Source organism: Leptosomus discolor, chromosome 3, assembly GCF_034619465.1.
Source record: "Leptosomus discolor isolate bLepDis1 chromosome 3, bLepDis1.hap2, whole genome shotgun sequence".
NCBI classification, from domain to species: domain Eukaryota; kingdom Metazoa; phylum Chordata; class Aves; order Leptosomiformes; family Leptosomidae; genus Leptosomus; species Leptosomus discolor.
This window is the reverse complement of record NC_141393.1, coordinates 4,428,095-4,448,703: the sequence shown is the minus strand read 5'-3', so window position 1 is coordinate 4,448,703 and position 20,609 is coordinate 4,428,095. Positions and strand designations below refer to the sequence as shown.

At 52.8% G+C, this 20,609-nt stretch overlaps 1 protein-coding gene across 3 annotated transcripts in view; it reads right to left on the bottom strand.

The window, feature by feature from the left end:
- The window catches only part of SAMD4A (sterile alpha motif domain containing 4A), a 104,493-nt gene extending 97,733 nt beyond the window's left edge, over positions 1–6,760 (bottom strand). For all 3 annotated transcript variants that reach the window (XM_086462606.1, XM_086462607.1, XM_086462604.1), the window contains exon 1: positions 6,565–6,760. In XM_086462606.1, coding sequence (XP_086318732.1) covers positions 6,565–6,760 — 196 coding nt within the window. The remainder of the gene's footprint in view (positions 1–6,564) is intronic.
- Between the last annotated feature and the right edge of the window lie 13,849 nt (positions 6,761–20,609).

The window sequence follows — 20,609 nt, the reverse complement described above, 5'->3', positions numbered from 1 at the left end:
CCGTTTAATCTCATTTGAAGATAAGTGTATTTGCGAACTAGATTATTTTAATCGATGGCTCGACAGTTGGTTCTTACTCAGCTCCCAATTTAAGGCTATTCTTGGCCTCTCCCATCAGTCCGTATCTTGACGGGTTGAAGACTGCCACGCACCGTCCGCGATGCCCGTGCAGTTCCTCCCCTTCACGTACAGCCTCCCTGCACCCACTGTCGTGGGGCCGAACCCAATCTCAGCTACTTCTCCAAGCGCAAACACGAGGTATCTGAACAGAAGGGTAGCATTTGGATGGAAATCAAGAGACAACAAGTCGGGCCAGGCAGAGCGCTCCAGCTCAGGTCTGCGACGATGCATGAAATGCTTCTCTGCGTCTTTCACACGCACTTCAACAGCGGGATTTTTCCCAACTGCAGTCAGTGGGGACATTAACCCTGACACCAGGCCCTGCGCTGAGGCATGCGTTTGTATGACAAAACGGTCAAAATGACACTGCAAACTACGGAAAGGTCCCTTTGGGGGAAAGCAGCCCACCCGTGGGCAGACCGGCTTGCACCACGCAATGCTCCAGGCAGCAAACCATGCTGCTCTCAGTTAATTTTTTCCTCCCTCCCTCCCGTTTTTAAGCATTGCTACCTAAAAAAAAAAAAACCCCACGTTTCCTCCGGCAAGCTCTGCCACCTAGGCGTTCACCCTGGGGTGCACACCCGCCACCCAAACACCCAGCCCTCGTTAGCTCTGTCCTGTGGAGGAGACCATGCCATTTGTACTGCTGGTGCTTTGGGAGCGAGCCACAGGGAGCTTCTCCCTCCACCTCCGACTGCAAGGGACACGTGCCAGGAACCACAAAGGAAAGCGTTTTTAAGCAAACAGGAGAAAAGATAGAAGAGTTAAGCGCGAGCCCAAAGGCATCTCCTCTAGGTCCAGGTCCCAGCACCAGGGTGAGAGCGAAGGGGAGCCTGCTTCACGCCGTGCCACAGACCTGCCTCCAGCCAGGGCCAGCGTGAGCCAAACGCTGGCCTGCGGTGCTTCCCACAGCTACTCTGAAAAGCAGCTTTAAAAATAAAAATATCTTTGAATTGCAAGAGAATACTGGGTGTGGAGCCTCGCTCAAAGCCCCTGGCTAACACTGCTCTGTACCTCTATACCCCTCCCCTCGCTACTCGCCAAAAAACCCAGCACAGAGAGCTTTTAGCCCTCAAGTTTGCAAACAAAACCTGGGCAAGACGCGTGGCAGCAGCTCAGGCAACAGCACGCAGATTAAAAGCGGCCAGTGTCCAACAGCTCAGCAGATCTCTCCGTTTTGAGTCCCAGCTCACGATTTTTAATAAGCAGAGCTGGCAGGGCTGCTCACACCCCTCTCCAGGCAGAGACAAGCGTCCAGCGCTGCGCCGAAAACTTCCCATCACTCCCACGGAGCACGGGGCTTAGCTCCTCACCCCGTCCCCCTCCAAGGATGCCTGCTTGGCCCCTCCGGTCCCTGCCACGGGACAGCCCAGCAATGCTCTCACATAGCCCAAGGGCACTTCAACTAGAGCTCAGCATTGCAATGCAACAGTAAGCCAAGAAAAATAATACACCCCCCCCACACACACACAACTGGGAACCATCTTCAAACTGGGCACTGGGATGATTTTCCATCAGTGGGGGTCACTGGGGGCGAGCAGCAAAACTTGCACAGCGGAGGGGTAGCAGTTTCCCGAGGAACTGCGAGACTGTCTGCGACCAGGGTGGCAGCAACAGTCATACAGCTGGAGCCACGACGACCTAAGGACATAAGAGGAGAGGTCTGCAGGAACATGTAATACCTTTTAATAGACCAGCTGGTACAGTTAGGGGGAAAAAAAAAAACCACCCACAACCACACAAGCCCTCCTTTGAGCTGCTGCATCTTCGTGCTTGGCCATTTTTTCCAGCTGCATCACTTGGTCTAATTAAAGACATTACCACTCCCTGCAACCCTTGCCTCTTCCTCCAGCCAGTCCTTCCCAGGATGACAAATCTAGGTCATTTTGATGCTCTCATTGTAATACTTGACAGCCTGCCGAAACGAAATAAAGATTTTGGCCTTAACGAGTGAAGTGGAGAAGGTCCTGCACGCAGGGCAAAGAAAGCTCGTTGTCCTCCAAGACCAAGAGCTTAAAGCTGTCACTCTGCTCCCATCAGTGCAGACGGGTGTCTGGATGCCTGGAGGAGCCACAGGAGCCTTTGGGCATCTCCGTCAACCAGGAGAGACTGCAGGAGCGAGGAAGCCACAGCAGCTCCAAAGCTGGAGCTGGTGGAACGAGATGTGGGACTACTCTGGGAAAAAAAAAAAACCCATCACACCTCTGGCCATCAGAGAGGGGACGCCCAAGCAGAGCAGAGCAGAAGCACATCCTGCCCTCAATGCCAAAAGCCTACGGACCATGTTTTGCAGATACAGCACTCCCCCGCCTCCCCATCAAGTCTGTACCCCATGGAGCGGCCATGCCCAGCACCCCTCGGTGTCTCGGCCCCAGACAGCCGGCGCAGGAGGAGCATGGGTCCTGCTCCCACCATGGGGCACGTTATGCTCCTGCCTGACCTTTACTGGCGGCTCGGAGGAGGTCGCTGCATCCTGATGACTCCGAGCAGCTGGGACTGAAGCTGCCCAGCGAGGCCAGGCTGGAAGGAAGGAAGGAAGTTATATAGTGCTATTTAAAAGCCTGCTATAATACCTGAAACTTCTATTTCTGTGCACGGATAATATGGTTTCCATATTCTTTTCCATGCACGGCAGGCCAAGCCATTGGCACTCAAACTGAATTAGCAGCAGCCCACATTCTTCACCAGTTAAACCATTAAAGCTCTGTGAGGCTACTCACAGCTACCATGTAGGATAACCACAAGCTGCATGCTTCACTTAATGAAGAAACGTATAGACTTCCTTCCACGTTTGCTTCTCATTTCTATTTACCTTTATAATCAAGCAACACCTTTAAAGGCACGATGGGTTGCAGGTGGCCTCGCAGTCATCTGCGCAGCCCCCGCACCACACGTCGTCACCACGTCTCCACCATAGCTTTCTGCAAGATGTCTCTCATCTGAGGTGGGCAGTGTGGCTATACCCACACCTCCATGCTTGAGCAGGTATCCAAAGAGCCACAGAAGCAGGAGGCTCCTCAGGCCTCGTTGAGGGTCATACATAGCTGTACGCAGCAGAGTCACATCAGGTTTGCAGTCCTAACAAGCTGTCATTATCAAAAATAGCCTTACACTTGGAAAAAATATGGCAGAACTCCTTCAAAATAAATACACTTGCTTCTCCATGTCAATTAACTTGCTAAAAAGAGCTCTTTTCTTCCTCAAGGTTTTCCCATCTCATTTGCCATACAGCAGACACCTCATTTGGAGTCCACCAGGCGAGAAACAACCCGGACACCTTTGTTGAGAGAAGTTTTCCTCCATGCCTGGTCCACATATCCAAAGGCTCATGAGCCCAGCTCTACCAGTCAGTGAGGATTTCAGGCTCTGGTCTCACTTTGGGCCCCCTCCTGATCTCAGCTGTTGGCAATGACACGGCCAAGGATGGTGCCAATTCACCAAGAACGCAGCAGAGCTGCCACCTCCTTCCAACAGCCGTGAACTAGGGGTAATGTTCGAGTTTTCCCACCTCCCCAGCAGAGTTGGAGCAAGCAACAGGTCCTGGATGTAACAGAACAACTCACTTCTCAGAGGGACCCACCATTTAAGTCAATTCGGACGCTTGCTCCAGCACCTGAGACCAGCACGTTGCATCCAGACCAGCACCGCCTAACTCACGGTGACAACCCTTGCCAGACAGAGGATTTCACCCACGCTTCATCAAAGGTGCCCACGTCATGTCTTACAGCCAGCTCCTACGTCCCACTTAGGCTGTGTGCCCCCATCACCCCGCAGTCCCTTGCACACCACCGTTGCCATATTCCCAACACCAACAAGAATGCTGGTGGGGCACCTACAAGTAGGGAGCCACCACTTCCAAGTCAGCAAACCCCAGGAAAACATACCAGGAGCCACCTCAGCCCCCAGCCTGGGAGGGAATCAAGCCCAAATTAGTTAAACAATGGGATCCAAACAGTAAAGAGTAACGCAAGGTTAGATGACGATGCTGCTTTTCAGAAGAACTTGGTGTGATTCCATTGCCAGTGAAGTGACAAATGCCAGGCTGCAAAGCGGGCACTGAACAGGAGCGATTTAAGAAATACAGGTGGGTTTACGACAAAGCCAGCGTCAACACTGGAGACAAAAAGCTATTTCCCAACAGTTCTTGGTTGCAAATCTCAGCTACCCTTCCCTCCACCACAAGAGGATTGCCAGGCTCAGAAAAGCGCACATCCTGCTATACAGGATGCATGGATACGTCCATCCCATGGAAAAGCTGTACGGAGGGGTGTTTGGCAAGAAAGAAGAACTCAACGGATCCAGGTTTTGCTATCAAACGCCCAGGAGGAACAGCTCGTTTTTGGAAGAAACGTCAGAGAAACGTCAGCTCCACAAAGGCACTAAGGGACAGGCAGGAGGCTGGATGCCAAGCTTCGCTCGCAGGAGAAATCCCCGTGCCAAGCAAGGTCAACCGGGATTACCAGGGGCAAGCAGGGATTGCTCGCACGAGTAGCGATGGGAAGGGTCCAACCCCTGGTTTCCAACCCTGGCTTACAGCGAGAAAACGCCACCACACACAGACTTTGTATCTGGGAGGACTTCAAAATGCTGTTTCCCTTCGTAATTCGCCTTTTGTGAGGTCAGGAGGGTAAATCACCACCCTCCACAAATTACCTGGCCAACCTACGGGACACACGGCTACCCGCAAAACCGCAATCCGAACGAAAAACGGCGACGCCGCTCAAGAATTCGAACGTTAAAAACCTCTTGCTCAGCGGGAATCGCAGCAAGCCTGCGCTAAGGCCGGCACAGGAGGCTGCACATTTATCCCGGAGCAGCTGAATTTAGAGAGCATGCTCCCTCCCTGCCCCCCCCCCAGGGCCTCCCCACCCAAATGGATGAAGTTGGGCCCTTCAGCTGTTTATAAAACCAGCAGCATTGCGCCCAGACGCACTCGGCAGCATTCCTCCCTCTCGTTCCTGCGAGCTATATAAGGGAACGGCCAAGTCCAGCCTCGCTTCCCCCCGCCAAAGCCAACCCCGAGCCCTTCACGCCGGAGCAGCCCCCGGGCTCGGTTTCCTGCAGAAGGACTTCCACCCGTCCTGGGTCGAACACGGCGTTGCGCCGGACCTTGTCATCAAATGGCAGCAGAGGCAGCTGCCAAATCCTGCCGGCTCGGGGCTCTAATAGGGAACAGCTGGAGAAGGACCCTGCATTCCTCCCGCCTCGTCAAGGCTTGGGATCGGGGAGGGGGGGGGGCTCCGCTCGGGATCCGGCCACCGCCAGCCTGCGAGGTTTCCATCCATCCCGGTGCTCCCCGGCACCACTTTGACACGCACAGCCCGAAAAGCAAGAGCTCCTGGCCCTGGCCCCCCCCCCCCCCCGCTGGGATTTTAAACAAAAGGGATGCTTTGCAACAGCGGGGGGGGGGGGGGGGGAATTCTTGCTTTGCGTTATTTTTTGGTTTGGTTTTTTTTTGGAGGGGCTGGGGAAACAGAACTATGCAACTTAGAGACATTTCACCCTCCCTGCTCATACTCTGTATTTCAGAAACTGCTTTGAGCAACTTGCATCCCTGTGCGTATATCTGCACACACACACTTCAGAACATACGTGTTTGTAACGTGTACACACCCATAAATAAACACGCTAACACACGGCGCAATTCGCACGTCCCTTGTGCCGTTTTCACCCTGCCCTGACTCCATGTACTTCTGCAGAGTTGAGTAACTCGTAACGGCGTATAAATAAAACCAAAACACACTTTTCGCAGCCATGCGCATTCTCTGCAGTGCAGCCCGTACGTTCGGTAACATAAAACAGTCTCCGCGTATTTTCTTAGCGCTCCACCGAAACACAAGGGGGTATTCGCAGCCGCAGGAAAAAAAATGCGTCCAAACAGGATCCGAACGATCAAATAGGAATTGCCACATTAAAAAAAAAAAATAAAATAAATAAAATAGGATAACCCAGCCGCCCCGACCTTTAGAAAATAACAGTTTGTCTAAGGTAGCGATGGGCTTCTCCGGCATGTTGCAGAATGCAAAGCAAGCCACGTTGTCCAAAAGAAGCCTAGAAAATCCAGACTCTACGTGACCTGACTTAGTTATTTCACAGGAAACTGCATGGAAGGAGGAAGGGGGGGGGGTGGGAGGCGGGGGGGGGGGAAGGAAAAAACCACCCCACCAATCATTCATGCTACCGTAGTTACACCACGCCATAGACTGGAGTAGTCCGCTGTGAAAAATCAAACTGAAATAAGCCCACGAGCCGTTTGAAAAATAAAACGTTAAGAAGAGAAGCTGTTCATGCAATCAAGCTGGGGAGCCCCGGCTCCCCGACCTCCTCCTTTCTTGGGTTTTTGTCAGGTTTTTGGGGTTTGGGCTTTTTTTTTTTTTTTTTTTTTAAATTTTGCGTTCATTAGAGCATCGTTCGAGAAGGTTTGCAGCGAAGGTAACCACTCACCGGGGTTGTTGGCCTCCCCTTCGAGGATGTGGAGCTCGGTGCAGTCTGCCAGGGAGTGCTCCAGGCAGAGCTGGAGGAAGCGAGCTTGGGTCCGGCTGACGCGTTTGAGCAGCGAGAGCAGCGCAACAGTCTGCTCGCACTCGTTCCAGCCCTTGAACCAACCGGCCAACACGCCGACCTGGTCTCGAAACATCATGGTGAGCGGAGACACCTCTGCGGGGGGAGAAAATAAATACCCGGGAAAAGCCTCCCTGCCCCGATTCTGCTTCCTCCCGTGCGTTTTGGGTCGGGGTTAAAAAAAATAATAATAACAATTTAAAAAAGAAAAAAAAAAAAAAAAAAAAAGGGGGAAAAAATAAAAATCTCCTTTGCAATAGAAAGGGTGGGTTTTGTTTTGGACGCAGCTTTCGGCCTGGGTTGGGTTTTTGCTCCCTCTCTTCTGGCTTCGGTGCAGAGCTGGATTCCCTGACGGCGACACGGGAGGGAGGGAGGGTGGGGGTGGCCAAAAAAAATTTTTTTTTAAAAAAAAAAAAAAAAAAAAAAAGGAAATTTAAAAAAAAAAAAAAAAAAAGGAAAACCCCCGCGTCAGGGCTGCCCCCAGCGAGGCTGCGGCGGGGGCTGCTGCCTCCTCCCGGCGGGGTGCGGCGGGGGGCGCCGGGGCCTCACACCTGGAAGGGAGAAAGAGGAGGGGGTCGTCAGGGGGGGCAGGGGGGAGGAGGAGGAGGAGGAGGAAGGCTCGCCCTCGGCCCTAGCACGCAGCGGGCCGGACACCGCAGCCCCGCTGCCTTCCTCCTCCTCAAACGAGCAGAGCTCTGACACCCCGGAGCAGCTTCCCCCCTCCTCTCCCCACCCACCCACCCACCCCAGCCCAGTTTGGGGAGGTGGGGGAAGCACTCCCTCCCGCTGCACCCACCACGGAGTGGGAGCACCCCCCCGCCCCCCCCCCCCGAGTGCACCCAGCAGCACGGGGGATGTAAGCAACAACCATGTGGTGCACCCAGCACCCCGGGGTGGGGGGGTATAAGCAACCCCCCCCCCCCCCACGCATCCAGCACCCCAAGACGGGGGGGGAATAAGCAACACCCTCCCCCATGCATCCAGCACCGCGGGGGAGGGGGGGAACCCCTCTCCCACGGCACCCAGGCATGGGGGGGAAGCCCCCCCTAGTGCATCCAGCACCCCCACGGGGAGAGAATAAGCACACACACCCCCCCCCGACACACGGCAATCCCCCGAGGAGGGTGGGGGGGGCGGGATAAACACCCCCCCCGCAATGCATCCAGATATAAGCAACCCCCCATGCACACAGAACCGCATGGAAGGAGGGGGGGGGGGGGTAATAAGCACCCCCCATGCACCCAGGGGTGAACATGCGGCCCCTCCCCCCCCCCATGCCCCTGGGGGGGGTCCTCATTGCAGCAAAGCACGGCTAAAAGGGGGGGGGGAAGGGGTGCAGTGAGATTCCCCCGCCCCCCCCCGAAAAAAGTTACCCCCCTCCGCACTAACCCACTCACCTGACTCCTACCGGCCCCGGGGAGCGAGGGGGGGGGTCGGCGCGGCGCTGGGGGGGGGGGGGCCGTGCCATGGCGGGGTGAAGGGAAGGGGAGGGGGGGGGAAGGGGGGAGCGAGCGGCGGCGGCGGCGGCTGCTCCGCGGCGCGAGACTGAGCCCGGCGGCGCGCCGAGCCCCCGCTCCCCACATGCCGCTCATTTGCATAGCGGTGACGTCATGGCGGGGGGGGCGGGGCGCGCGCGCGCTTCCCTCCCTCTCCCCCCCCCCCCCCCCCCCCCCCCTTTTCCGCGGGTTGCAAACCCATCGCAAAACCGTGCAACCACCCCCCCCCCCCCCACCCCCCCCCCGCACACACCCCCACCCCCCCCGGGGGAATTCGGGGTGCTCCTCCGGTGCGGGGGGGGCTGGAGTAGAGCCCGTACCCCGAATTCACTCCCCCAAACCGCCCCCCCCCCCCCCCCCCCTCAGCTGCGGATTTCCCGCTGGAGGAAACCACCATCTAGTGGCCTGCGGGGTAACGGCAGGATTCATATTTTTGGGGGGGGGGGGGGGAGCCGGGGGGAATGATGCTTTCGGGTCCGGTTAACGTCGCATCGGCGAGAAAGGGCGTTTCTTGAAATTGTTTTGATTTTTGTGGGGTTTTGGGGATGTTTTGCGTGTCGGCACCGTAAATGCTGCGGCGGGGTTCTGGGGAGCGGGCGGTGGGGATGGAGGGAGGGATGGAGGGATGGATGGATGCAGTGCTTCGGGGTGTCGGTTTCCCCGGCAGATTTTATTTCCCTGATATTCAAGGTATGAGTGAAACAGGTAGACCCGAGAAGCGAAAGGGGGGGGAAAAACACCCCAAGCGCAAGCGTTTGCAAGAAGAGGGTAAATATTGAGCAGAACCTATATAAAAGCATAAATACAGGTGTCAAGGGTGTTTATTTGTGGGCGCAGCAAGAGGATGTCAAAGGTCTGATCCGTGCACGGCTTGTGCGTGGTTCCACTTCAGGGAACAAACGACACCAGTACCTTTGCAGCGTTTTCCAGTCCCCGTCGCTTTGCGGCCAAGGAAGCTTGGAGGTAAGAGATGTGCTCAGGTGGCAGGAGATAGCGAGGGAGGGAGACAGACGTGATGGGATCATGGCAAACCAGGGGCTGAACCCCTCCACTGGTGAACCCACTCCCCAAAAGTGGCTGTGTGGTTTTTGTGGGTGCTAGAGAAAGGAAAACTCCAGGTTTGTGCACTCTTTGGCTTAAAAAGCAATGCACACGGCTGAATCCATCCATTTTTGGGTGGGGTGTGGGAAGTAGCGGGGAGATAAAAGTTGCCCGAAGCCACAGGGAATGGGTGGTCCTGCGTACAGGAGCATTGAACCCACAGCAGGATGGGGATCACCAATAGTCCCACGAGATGGGGATCACCAAAGTCCTACAAGATGGGGATCACCAAAAGTCCCACGAGATGGGGATCACCAAAGTCCCACGAGATGGGGATCACCAGGTCCCATGAGATGGGAATCACCAAAGTCCCATGAGATGGGGATCACCAAGTCGCTTCCAGCAGCTCCTGTAAATCAAGCGCAAACGGTCCATCTCACCCCGCTTACGAGTTTGCCTGTCACACGCTCTAGCGTTCGCTATGTCTGGTGACTAATTAAACAAACAGGAGCGGAGTTCCCTGCCAACAAACCCCAGCCATCTGTCTCGTTCTCCAGCTCCATCCTAAATAAATGGTCAATCAAAGAGCCCCTTTCCCTTCACCTCGGTGCTCACAGTCCTCCCGCCGTCCGGGTGTGCTGAGGAACGGCCCATGGAGCTGCGAGGATACACCGTCTGCTACGCCGGTGTGCGCATCTTGCACGGGAACGTGGAGCCAGGCTCGTTAAACCCATCGGCGTTAACGGCACGAGGAGCTCCGGGCAGAACGCCGCGTGCTTCCACGGTGCTAATTTAAGGGTTGCCAAGCTTGCTTTGCCGATAACGCCTCCCGGGTTTTGCATTTTGCACATCTAAAAGTGGTAAAAGGCAGCGATCAGAAGAATATTTAGGGCTGAATCATCAAATGCAGTGAGAGATGGTGTCCCCTCACATGCAGCCAGTCATGAACAAGCCACAGAGCCTGTCCCGTGCTCCACGAGCCATCAAGAGCACCCCTGATCATAAACCCCAAAATAATCATCCACCACTCAGGAGATGACAAGCGCCCATTCCCCACAGCGTCCCCAGGAAGCAGATGTGGAGGAGACCCTGATGTAACAGCAGATGCTGTGATGTTTGGAGGTTTCTATGGTAATTAAAAACCAAAAATCTATTTGCGACCCGTGGAAGAAATACCCTGCTGCAGCACGAGGGGCATTGCAGGGCGGGTGCCCATGCAGATCAGCGTGGCAGGAGGATCCCCCAGCTGGCTGGAAGCAAATCTCCTTTTCTGGGGTTAATCCGCTGGGGTGGGGGGACTCCTCAACACCTCCATGGTCAACCCTCTTCCCCAAGGATGGAGCATCCCACGTGCAGACACCGTGAGAGAAGGGACACTCCAGCCAGCTCTGGGCAGAGCGAGCGGAGAAGCAGGACAATTCTGTTTTACATGGCAATTCCTGGGGGATCTCGGGATCTCCATGGGTCCAGCCGGAGCACTTCCGCAGGGCCGCAAGTCCCGGGGCAGAGAGCGGAGGCTGTTAGCGGGGGTTTGCGCTGTCAACGCTGTCGTTATTTGGCCGGGGCAGAGGTGATGGCGTGGTCTGGCCGGCCTCCGCTGCCGGCATGCCGGCGTGGCTCGGTACAGCAACATCTAGGCACCATCTACGTTTCTGTTTACCACTTCAGAGAGAAAACAAGAGGCCTGTGGTAATATTAGCCAAGCAGGTGGTCTAAGCAAATTAGTGAATCTTGACGGTTCACGAGTTCAAAGGAAGCAGTTGCTCATCTCCGTGGAAGCTATCCGCTAGCACATTTAGCTGAAGGAAGGATGAGTATATCCACCAGCACACAATCGCCCAGATTTCCTAGCTCATTAAAGCCAAGTATTAGTGAAAATATCGCGGTAGGCAGGCTGAGATAGTTAAACACAACATCTCTTCCCATGTGTTCCTGAGCAAAGTGTGGGAATTGGCCACCGGGATGCGTTTTCCTCACCTTGGGTGGTGAAGTGGAGCTGTATAATTCATATAAATAAGCCCTGCCAAAAACAAACACACAAAAAAATAAATATAAGGAAAGTAAAAATAAAAAGTAAATAATAAACCCGACATGAGTCTATATTTCCATTAAAAACTTCTGTTTATACTCACACTCCTGTGCCCAGTCTGGGGTTCGGGGCTGATCTCAGGCCTTAAGTGACCACGAGAGGAGCAGCGATCTTCCAAGGTCTGTCCTGCATGGGGCTGAGGACACAGATCTCTTCTGCACTCAAGAAAATAGAAGAAAAGATGATCCCAGGCCTGGAACACCGAATCTAACTCTACACACACCGCATGTTGCTGGCATGGTTTTGGGGCAGGGTGTGAAACGCTCATGTTCCAGCCTTAACGCATGACCCTGCCACACAGCTCAGCTCTCAGTCTGGGTGTGCAACCACTCCTTCCACAGCTCATGGGGAAAGAGAAGACGTGGCAGCATCTGGGTGCTACTGGGACATACTGGTTAGCATGGGAAGCGCTGCTCCCACTATATTTGTTTAACCATTGTCAGGGGGTTGCTGTGAGAAGAACCTGTTTCATCTCCAAAAACACCATCGTGTTGTGCTGTGAGCGCACCGGCATCTGCCCCCACGTCAGCTCTGCCCTGTGCCCTTGAGTTGGCTCACGGGGACGCCAGAGACAGAGAGGCAACAAAATAAATCAGCTTAACTCACGGTTCTCAAAAAGACACCCCTGGCAGATGGATCACAGGCTGCTGTCATGCCTGGTGACACGCACAGAATCGGCAACGAAGAGGAGCTGAGGAAGAAGGGGAGCAAAGGATGGATTTAACCCAGCAGGCAGCTTCATGGGGCTCTTCCAGTTTCAAATAGCCCCTTGAACATAAACGCAGGCTTTTGCATCACAAAACCTTATTGTCCCATCGACAGCAAGTGAATATTTGCAGAATTTATCTTTGCAGAACCGAGACCTCTGTGTGTGTTGAGGACAAAGCCTGACTCGAGCCCCACTGGGCCGTTGGGGCAGCCTGGTTATTGCTGGTTTGGGCGGCACACGAGAGACGTCCCATCCTACCCCCTCCGACCGGCTGTTGGCACAGGCACGGAGCGTGGCCCCAGCTCACACCTCGGATGGGTCTGCAGCGAGATCCCTGAGTGGCTCCAGGCCCCTCTTCATGTGCGCTAACACCCCGTAAATGCCTGCCGGCGAGGTAACTCCCTGGATGGCTATATCCCAGAGCCTCACGTCATGTTTACCTACAACACTCGGATTTTTCAAACCGTTTCCAGCCAGCAATGAAAGCAGCTTGTTGTAGGACTTGGAGCTGACTGGGGCTGTGTGGCAAGCAGATGGCCCTGATGAAACAAGACACTGATCCCCAAGGAGGCACCATTCAACGGAGCTGCTCGACTCCGCGGCTCCAACAGCTCCAAGACGGGCTTGGAGATGTGCATTAGCGTGCACCATCGAGGAAATTGCTTCCCTAACTACCCCTTTCAAGCAATTCTCTTTGGAAGCCTAGTTCCAACTCAAGACATGTGTCAGCAGCACTGATACTAAGGCAGTTTTCCTACTTAATTATTAATAACGAAGCGTGCCCGGTGCTGACAAAATGATGGTAATTTAAGGAGAATTTCCCTAAAGGAGAGCGGAAGAGTTGCCAAGCTAGGTGAGGTTTTAGACATAGCCAGGATGCTGGGGTGGAAGAAAACCTTCATGGTCTCACCTGGTGACATGGCAGGGGATCCAAGCACGAAAGGCAAACACGGGAGGAAACAGCTCGCACCGATCCTCCTGCTCCTGGCTCCAAACCTGCAGCTTTCCACAAAACCTACGTGAGTGACATCTAGGGCTGCACAGATGTAGCACATGTGTGTGCGTGCAGCTGGAATAGATGCAAATAGAGATGATCCACAGGGCCTCTAAGGGGTATTCTGCATTTTGCCCGAGTCCTCTGAAGACATCGCAAGAAACAACAAGAAGGGGACAAGACGTGGAAACTGAGCGAGCTGGGGAGAGAGGCACCATATGCTTACGAGGTAGGATGGGTTTGGCAGCGGGGATCCAGTCTCAGTCATTCCCTGCACGCCGTCCTCATGGCTCTCTCCATCCGCCACATCTCAGGCCACTCGCTTGCTCAGGACGCTGCCTGCTCGCCCTGCTACGGAGGTGGCTTCTCAGGAGTCCTCAGCAGAGCTCCATAAATGAAGGCTGGCATGTCTATGAAGGGCTAACAGCAAACTGGGTCATACCAGCCCCAACTCCCTGATGAACCAGACTGGTCGTACAACGCTCTGCCAGATGCTTAAACCGCTGCTCAGAGGTGTTTACGCGTTTCCTTGAAAAGAAGGGAATAGATAAAAAGGTAAAATTGTAAATGTTGCTCCCTATATGCTAAACCTGGCTGTCCCAGCTCATCTCCAGCAGAACACAGCAGAGGTCACCGCTTCCCCGAGGAGCCTGGCTGTCCATGGGCCACCTAACGCGCTCGGGGCAATATGCCAAAACGCCCCAATCCCACCACTCCTGACTTCATGAGTATCAACAAGTTTCTCTGCAAGAGGTGGGAAAAGAAGGAAAGAAAAGGAGAAGATTCTCATGTGTTGTAGTTTAACATGGAACATCATGGAAATGAGGAGACACAAAAAGGGGATAAAACCACCTTTTTAGATCAGATTTCTGTGGGTAGGGTCACTCAGCCGGATCATGATGTCCTGCTTAAACCGTCTCCAAATCCTGCAACAAAGGATTATGTTGCTTGAAATAAGAGACATATAAAAGACTGTAAATTATTCCTACTCTTGTGCTTTAAGGAGCTCATTCTGAGAAACAAGGCTCTTGACCAAAAACCAAGGGATACATCTTTGGGTGTGCCTCGCCCTTGTATGGGCTGGTCCTGCTCCCTGCAGCAGAGACTAACATGTAGTTAAAATACGAGATCATGCATTACCTTCCAGTGTAGACGATTGTGGTTAAAACTGGTGCCAGCTCTGGGACAAAGCTTTACAAGCTACTATGTTTTCTGTGATTGTCCCCAATTTCACCAGCATCCAGCCATCTCTCTGTCCCCACCACCTCTTTCAGTAGCCTTCAGACTGTGTGGGACAAGGGAAATATTGATTGGACTGGAGGACAGGGTTTTTATGGGAGTAACCAGGAACATTTAAGGACACTATTGAAAATGTGGCCTGGCGGAGGTCCGCCTATCCCAGTTAGCTACAGCAGACATATCCAGAGGGGGATCGTGGAGCCCCGCACTGCTGAGGTCTCACCTGGCTGCAGTCATTGGAAGCAGGAGCAGGATGAATTGCAGAGAAATCTGCACATTGCCAACCCGTCTGTCAAACCCCGCAAAATAAAGCCCAGCAAAGTACTGCTGAGGGTACAATTCCGCAAAGCCTGGAAATTTCTGAGTGCGTGAGGTGCTGTGAAGTAAGTGGCTAACGGGTTACTGCGAGTAGATCCAACAGTTACACCATGGTAACACCAAGGTGGAGGTTGCTAAAGTGAAGGATATAAATGACCCTGTCAAAGCCTGTCATAGGGTCGAGAGTCCAGTGGATGGCAATGAAGATGATGAGGGGACTGGAGCATCTCTCCTATGAGGAAATGCTGAGAGCCCTGGGGCTCTTTAGCCTGGAGAAGAGAAGACTGAGAGGGGACCTTATCAACACTTAGCCATATCTGAAGGGCAGGTGCCAAGAGGACGGGGCAAGGCTCTTGTCAGTGGTGCCCAGCGACAGGACAAGGGGCAACGGACACAAACTGGAGCACTGGAAGTTCCACCTGAACACGAGGAAAAACTTCTTTACTCTGAGGGTGGCAGAGCACTGGAACAGGCTGCCCAGGGAGGCTGTGGGGTCTCCTTCCCTGGAGATGCTCAAAACCCGCCTGGATGCGATCCCGTGAGACCTGCTCTGGGTGAACCTGCTTTAGCAGGGGGGTTGGACCAGGTGATCTCCAGAGGTCCCTTCCAACCCCTGCCATCCTGTGACTCTGTGATTCTTTATATTATCGAAGACCTTTTTCAGGACAAGAGAAAACCAAATGGTTTGTTAATGACAGAGCATCAAATGCTGTTGGACTCGATGGAGACTTTTTCGTTAAGAAGATGGCACTGAAAGGGAAAACTGGAGCTGGCAGGCTTATTTACACATTTTCATGGCCCTGGGAAGATACTTAAAGACTGAAAGACTGGAAAAGCTATAGCCATTCTTAAATGTGAATCCACCAACTGTTGGCAAACCTCTTTCTTTCGGTCCTATAGCAAAATGTAAAGGTAACTTTTCGTGTCATTCAAGCTGTCCCAGCAGAAGAGGGTTTGGATGACGCGGCAGCTGTCCCAGCCAGGATCGGGTACTGACCACCTAGGAAGAAGCCGGCTTTCAAAACAAAGGCAGCAGCTGGGTTGTCAATCTTGTCTCCCTGTACGGCAGCGGCTGGTGAAAAGCTTTGCTTTTCAACCTGTCATACGCCATAAATCGCTGCCCTCTTCTTTCTTTGATCAATGAAACGTGCCGCCATGGAAAGGGGTCTGCTAACCTCGGCAAGCGGAGCAGCCACGGGAGAAAACGCGGCGCCCGACTCCCTCGGGGCTCCCCGCTTGCCGTAATTCTCCTCAACCTCGCTGCCAGCAATATCCCACCCCAGGCTTCCTGCAAGCTGGTGCATCTGGAGCTTGAGGTCTAGGCTCTTTCCCTACAGGGGAAACCCTTGAAATGGAGGACCCTCAGGAACCAAAATCAAATACCTTCGAGCATGGTGTCTGTGTTGCATTTGGCCAGCTAAGAAGCAAGAGAACATCTGCATCTCACGGTCAATTCCGGTGGCAGGAGATGGATGCATGATGACCCTTGGTACACGCCTGGGGCCTCACTGCCTCCAAACTCAATAGCATCTGCGGCGTTAAAAGAAAAAAAGAACAAGAGGAACAACTATCGAAATAATTCACGAGTTAGCAATCCTCCCTCTAGCCTGTTTGTTAAAATATTGCTCACAAGGAGCTGATAGACACTGAAATAAATAGCACTATGAGAGAGATAAGTGATGCATTAGACTTATCACCAGTCCCCTGACTACAGCTACGATTGAAAAATCTGCCAAGAAATATTAGATGTGAAGTGGCTATGCAATGGGAGAGTAGAAAATATTAGGAACCGCCAAACCCCCTCGTTTGAGGAAGACAAAAAGCTGGAGGAGGCATCTAAAACCCAGAAAAGCTTTCTAGTTACAAATCTTTTGCTGAGACAAGGACGCCGCAGACTGAGGATAGAGCTGGTCCCGCAGAAGTAATTCTGGGATTCACTCGACCCTCAGGAGCACCCAGACGCTGCACAGGTAGTACAGGTGGTTTCTAGAGAAGGGAAATGCAGCGACTCCTCGTGTCACAACTATGGCAAACATCACAGTACCGCCCTCTCTGTGGCTGAGGAAGCACATGTGTAGGGCAGAGGAGTGAAAGGAGTTGTTTGGGTTTCTCTGAACCCTGATGAAGGCTCAGTAACCTCAGTGTGAATTCATATCATCATCGCTTTTCAAAATACTGTTGGAGGAAGCAGAGAGACTCCTCACTTTGCACATCAGACTCTGCTGAAGACTTCATCTAGTCTTAAGACTATGGTTACACAGAGAATTTTTACTGTTTTAAACCCTTCCCAGTATTTTTACTGTTTTAAATCCTTCCCATTACGAGATGGCGTAATTGAAGCAGGAACTCTCCCAGCTCAGATGCAGCAGCATCCACACAAAGGTGCCTTTATGTAGGTGTTGCACATTCCTACAAATTTATGGAACCAAGCCGGCAGAAGCCCCTTTTTACAGGTACAACCGCCGCCATGCTACAGGCTCGTATCTCTCTACCCACATCGCTCACGGAGTGAAAGCCTCACAGAAACAACGTGTAGAGCCGCCCGAGCCACTCTGCACTGCTCAGCAGAGGCTTTCCGAGCCCCTCTGTGGTCACTAGCTGGGCAGACATCTCATGGGATCATGGCTAGCGCTGCTTCGGAGAGTGACAACAAGGCAGTGAGTGGGGTCTGGCTGGTTTTGGGGGACCTTGCAAAGCACAGGACTCTCCAACGCTCACTAGTGGCCCGAGAGCTGTGCTCAGGTATGCATTTGCATTACGAGGCCGCTGTACGACATCAAAGCGACATTAAAATGGTAGTGACACTGAAGTTATCCAGAAATACAACCCTAATCCTGGTTTTCTCTTTGCCCTTCCTGTCCAGCATGCTCCAGCAAGACAATATCAAGCCTTTCTAGTGGAAAGCCTCCTTTCTTAGCTCAGAGGAGGACTTTTGCTGCATCAGATATAATTCAGCTATTCCTGGCATTAATTACATTAGCTCTAAACACACAGGACACCAGGGACAGCCTTTGCAGGGGCTGCACATCCGCTGCAGTGACAGAGGCCAGTCCTTGTTTATTCTGGATATCAGGACAGCTGGGCAAACGGTGACTGGTGGCCAGTTACGGCAGAGACTTCCCAGTTACGCACGTCAGCCCCGGACCTCCTTCACCTGGCAGAGCTTCATCATGGCACGGGGGGACTAAGCAATGCACGGACTAGCAGGAGAAACTCAAACCCTGATTCCTGGCTCCTCTTACTTAAGGTTTAAAGTTTGATGTTAGCAAGTAAAAGAATCATTTGAATCAGATTCACACAGAAGCTTGCCTTAAAGCTGAACAAAACGCATACGTGGGTTCTCATCTGCTCAGACCCACCAACACAGGAGATGCTGAACTCCCTGTTCCCTTATTCCCTGAAGGGGAACAGCATTGTGCCAGGCTGGCAGTGTTGGCTACTGGTAGTTCAGCAGAGAGCCTCGGTGCTCTGCCCGTCAACGGTCATCCTCAGCGGTGGTGGTGGTGAGGCTTCATAGGGTCTGTGGTGGAACACAGCACCGTTTTAGCCCCTCAGGAGTAGGGGTCAGGGCATCAGCCAGGTTTCAAACCACCTTACAGGAATTCTGAATTCCCCCATGGGAATGGGAAGGCCATTTTAAGCTGAATTGACCTGAATTGTCTCCCTCCTAGCATTTGCCTTCTACCTATGTGGAGGGAGACAATTCTACCTAGGGAGGGCGGGAGGAAGATCCTAACAGAGCAGCTCTCTCTGCAGAAGGAAGATGTCCACGTCATAGTCCACTGGCATTTGAAAAGGCACCTTGGGGCATCCCTGAGTAACACCACTTAGTTTGATCAACTCATTTCAAAGCCTCAGCTCTGATTACAGTTGATGAACCAAACCAAGCGGTGAGGTACCGCCCACCTCTCTCCCGCAGCAAAAATCACTGCAAATTTCTAATATCCCAACACTGCTAAAAAGAAGCAAGTCTGCATATGTTCCTTGAAGTCCCCAAATCCATAAACATCCTCTATAACGAGTGGAAGAGGAATGTTATATTACCTCTATTACAACAGGGCGACAGAGCAGAACAGCCTCTGTCAATATACTGTGTTTTTGTGGGTCACAGGAAGGTTTTACTTCTCTCTGAGAGCCTTGAATCCCTGTTTTAAGATAACCAAGGGACACACAAGGCAGCTTTAGAGCTGCTCCTTTTACTTCTCACCTGATCTATATTTTGAGATGGCTTCTTAGAAGAAGGGCAAACGTAATAAGCCAGCTACTGTACTTTTTATAACTCTCGGTCAGGTCTTTGATTTGGGCCAGCAAGGAAGCTTGTTAGATCTGATAAAGCAACTAAGCATAAAATGCTATTAAAAGGAAATGAAACAAATGAAAAGCTGGGACAGACTTAATGGTAAATACCTGGCCTGGCAGTTCAGCACCGCTACATCCTGTTTGCCGTTATTATTTAATACTGGCATCGACTGGTTGAAGGATGAGGCAGACCAGGCTGTTCTCTGTGGGGTTTACTGGAATACCATTTCACTTTGAGATTAAACAAGCCCAGAAACTTGGATCACGCTGCCTTGTTGGGAAATTTTAATTAATTGGTTTCATGTTGGGGACTACTGTGGTCAAACAGTAAAAACCGTGATTATCCACGCGGACAAACCAAGTCCCGGCTAACTACCAAGCAGTGCCCAATGCCAGGTTCAAACCAGCGCAGCATCAACCTGCTCCTCTGGAATAACAAGCTACCATCCCACACGCTGGTAGTATAAGCTATTTGTAGGGAAACAGCTATTGTCATGGCTCAGGCTCTTTGGTCTTTAATTTTTCTGAGGCCCCACAGAGGCCTAGGAGAACTTACCAGCTCCCTGTCTGACAACAGCGACACATGGATAGGAAGGGAAGCCTGAAGAGTCAATTATTTCCACCACCATCTCGTTAGCTGCTCCCCTCTAACGGCAGAACAAGGCTAGTGACACGGAGAGGGAGGCTGGACTCACCGACTGCACCCGAGCTGGCAAAGCTCAGCGTGAGGCCACAGCGAAAGGGAAGGTGATTTTTTCAGACTGATTTCACCCGCTCATTCTTCCACGCTCGTTCTTGCACGTTCACATTCTCACCAGCACCAAGACACACGTGTCCAAGTGATCCGGTGGGGAACGCCTGTAGTGACACAGAGGACAAGTTGTCACCGTGCCTCTGTGATTCATCCCGAGGGGTGAAGACGCCGCTTGATATTTACGGTCTTTCTACTCTCTCTCAACGCAGGCGGCTCTGGGCCTGCTCCAGTTGCATCACGCTGCTGCTGCTCCACGTTTGCCTCGTGTGCTTATCTGCAGTACGGCCTCGCTGCCACCAGCACTCGTTCCTTCTGCTGTCACATTCTTTTCTGCTCTCCTCTGGCTGGTCTCAGCCTCCTGAACTGCAGCACATACACCACACGTTGCCATGATGATTTCCACAGAGAACCATCCATCTCCCAAAGGTCCCTGCACGCACTGGTGTCTTGGTTTGAAAGACAGGTGTCTGTGGAGGAAGGCAGGAGCCTCCCTTGAAATGGAAAGTGCAACCCCCTTCCCTCCAAATTATTATAATTTTGAAATTAACGGGCCTTCAGGCAAAGATATGGGGAATAGGAATAACAGTTCTTTGCTAATATATATATATATAAAACACAAGGCAGGGAAAAACAAACAACCCCCTGGTTTACACTGACAGAGTCAGGAATACAACCTGACCCCCTGTTAGGGGGGCAGTAGCAGTCCGATAAGATGGTGGCTGCAGTCCTCCTGAAGCGATGGGTGTAGTGCTGTGGAAGCAGCAATCAGGTAAAAGGGTCTGGTCTTCCTCCGAAGGTCCAGTGGTAGGGAGGTAGCTCTTGTCCTCTGGAACTCCAGTGGGGGGAAAAGCTCCTCTGGGAATCCAGTGGAAGAAAGGCTGCTCGGGTGTTGGAGATCTCAGTTTTTATTTGGCATGGACTGCTTGGCTCCTTCCCCCCCGGGCGGAGCATCTCACCATGGGATGGGGAGTCGTGAGGCAGTTCCTTGA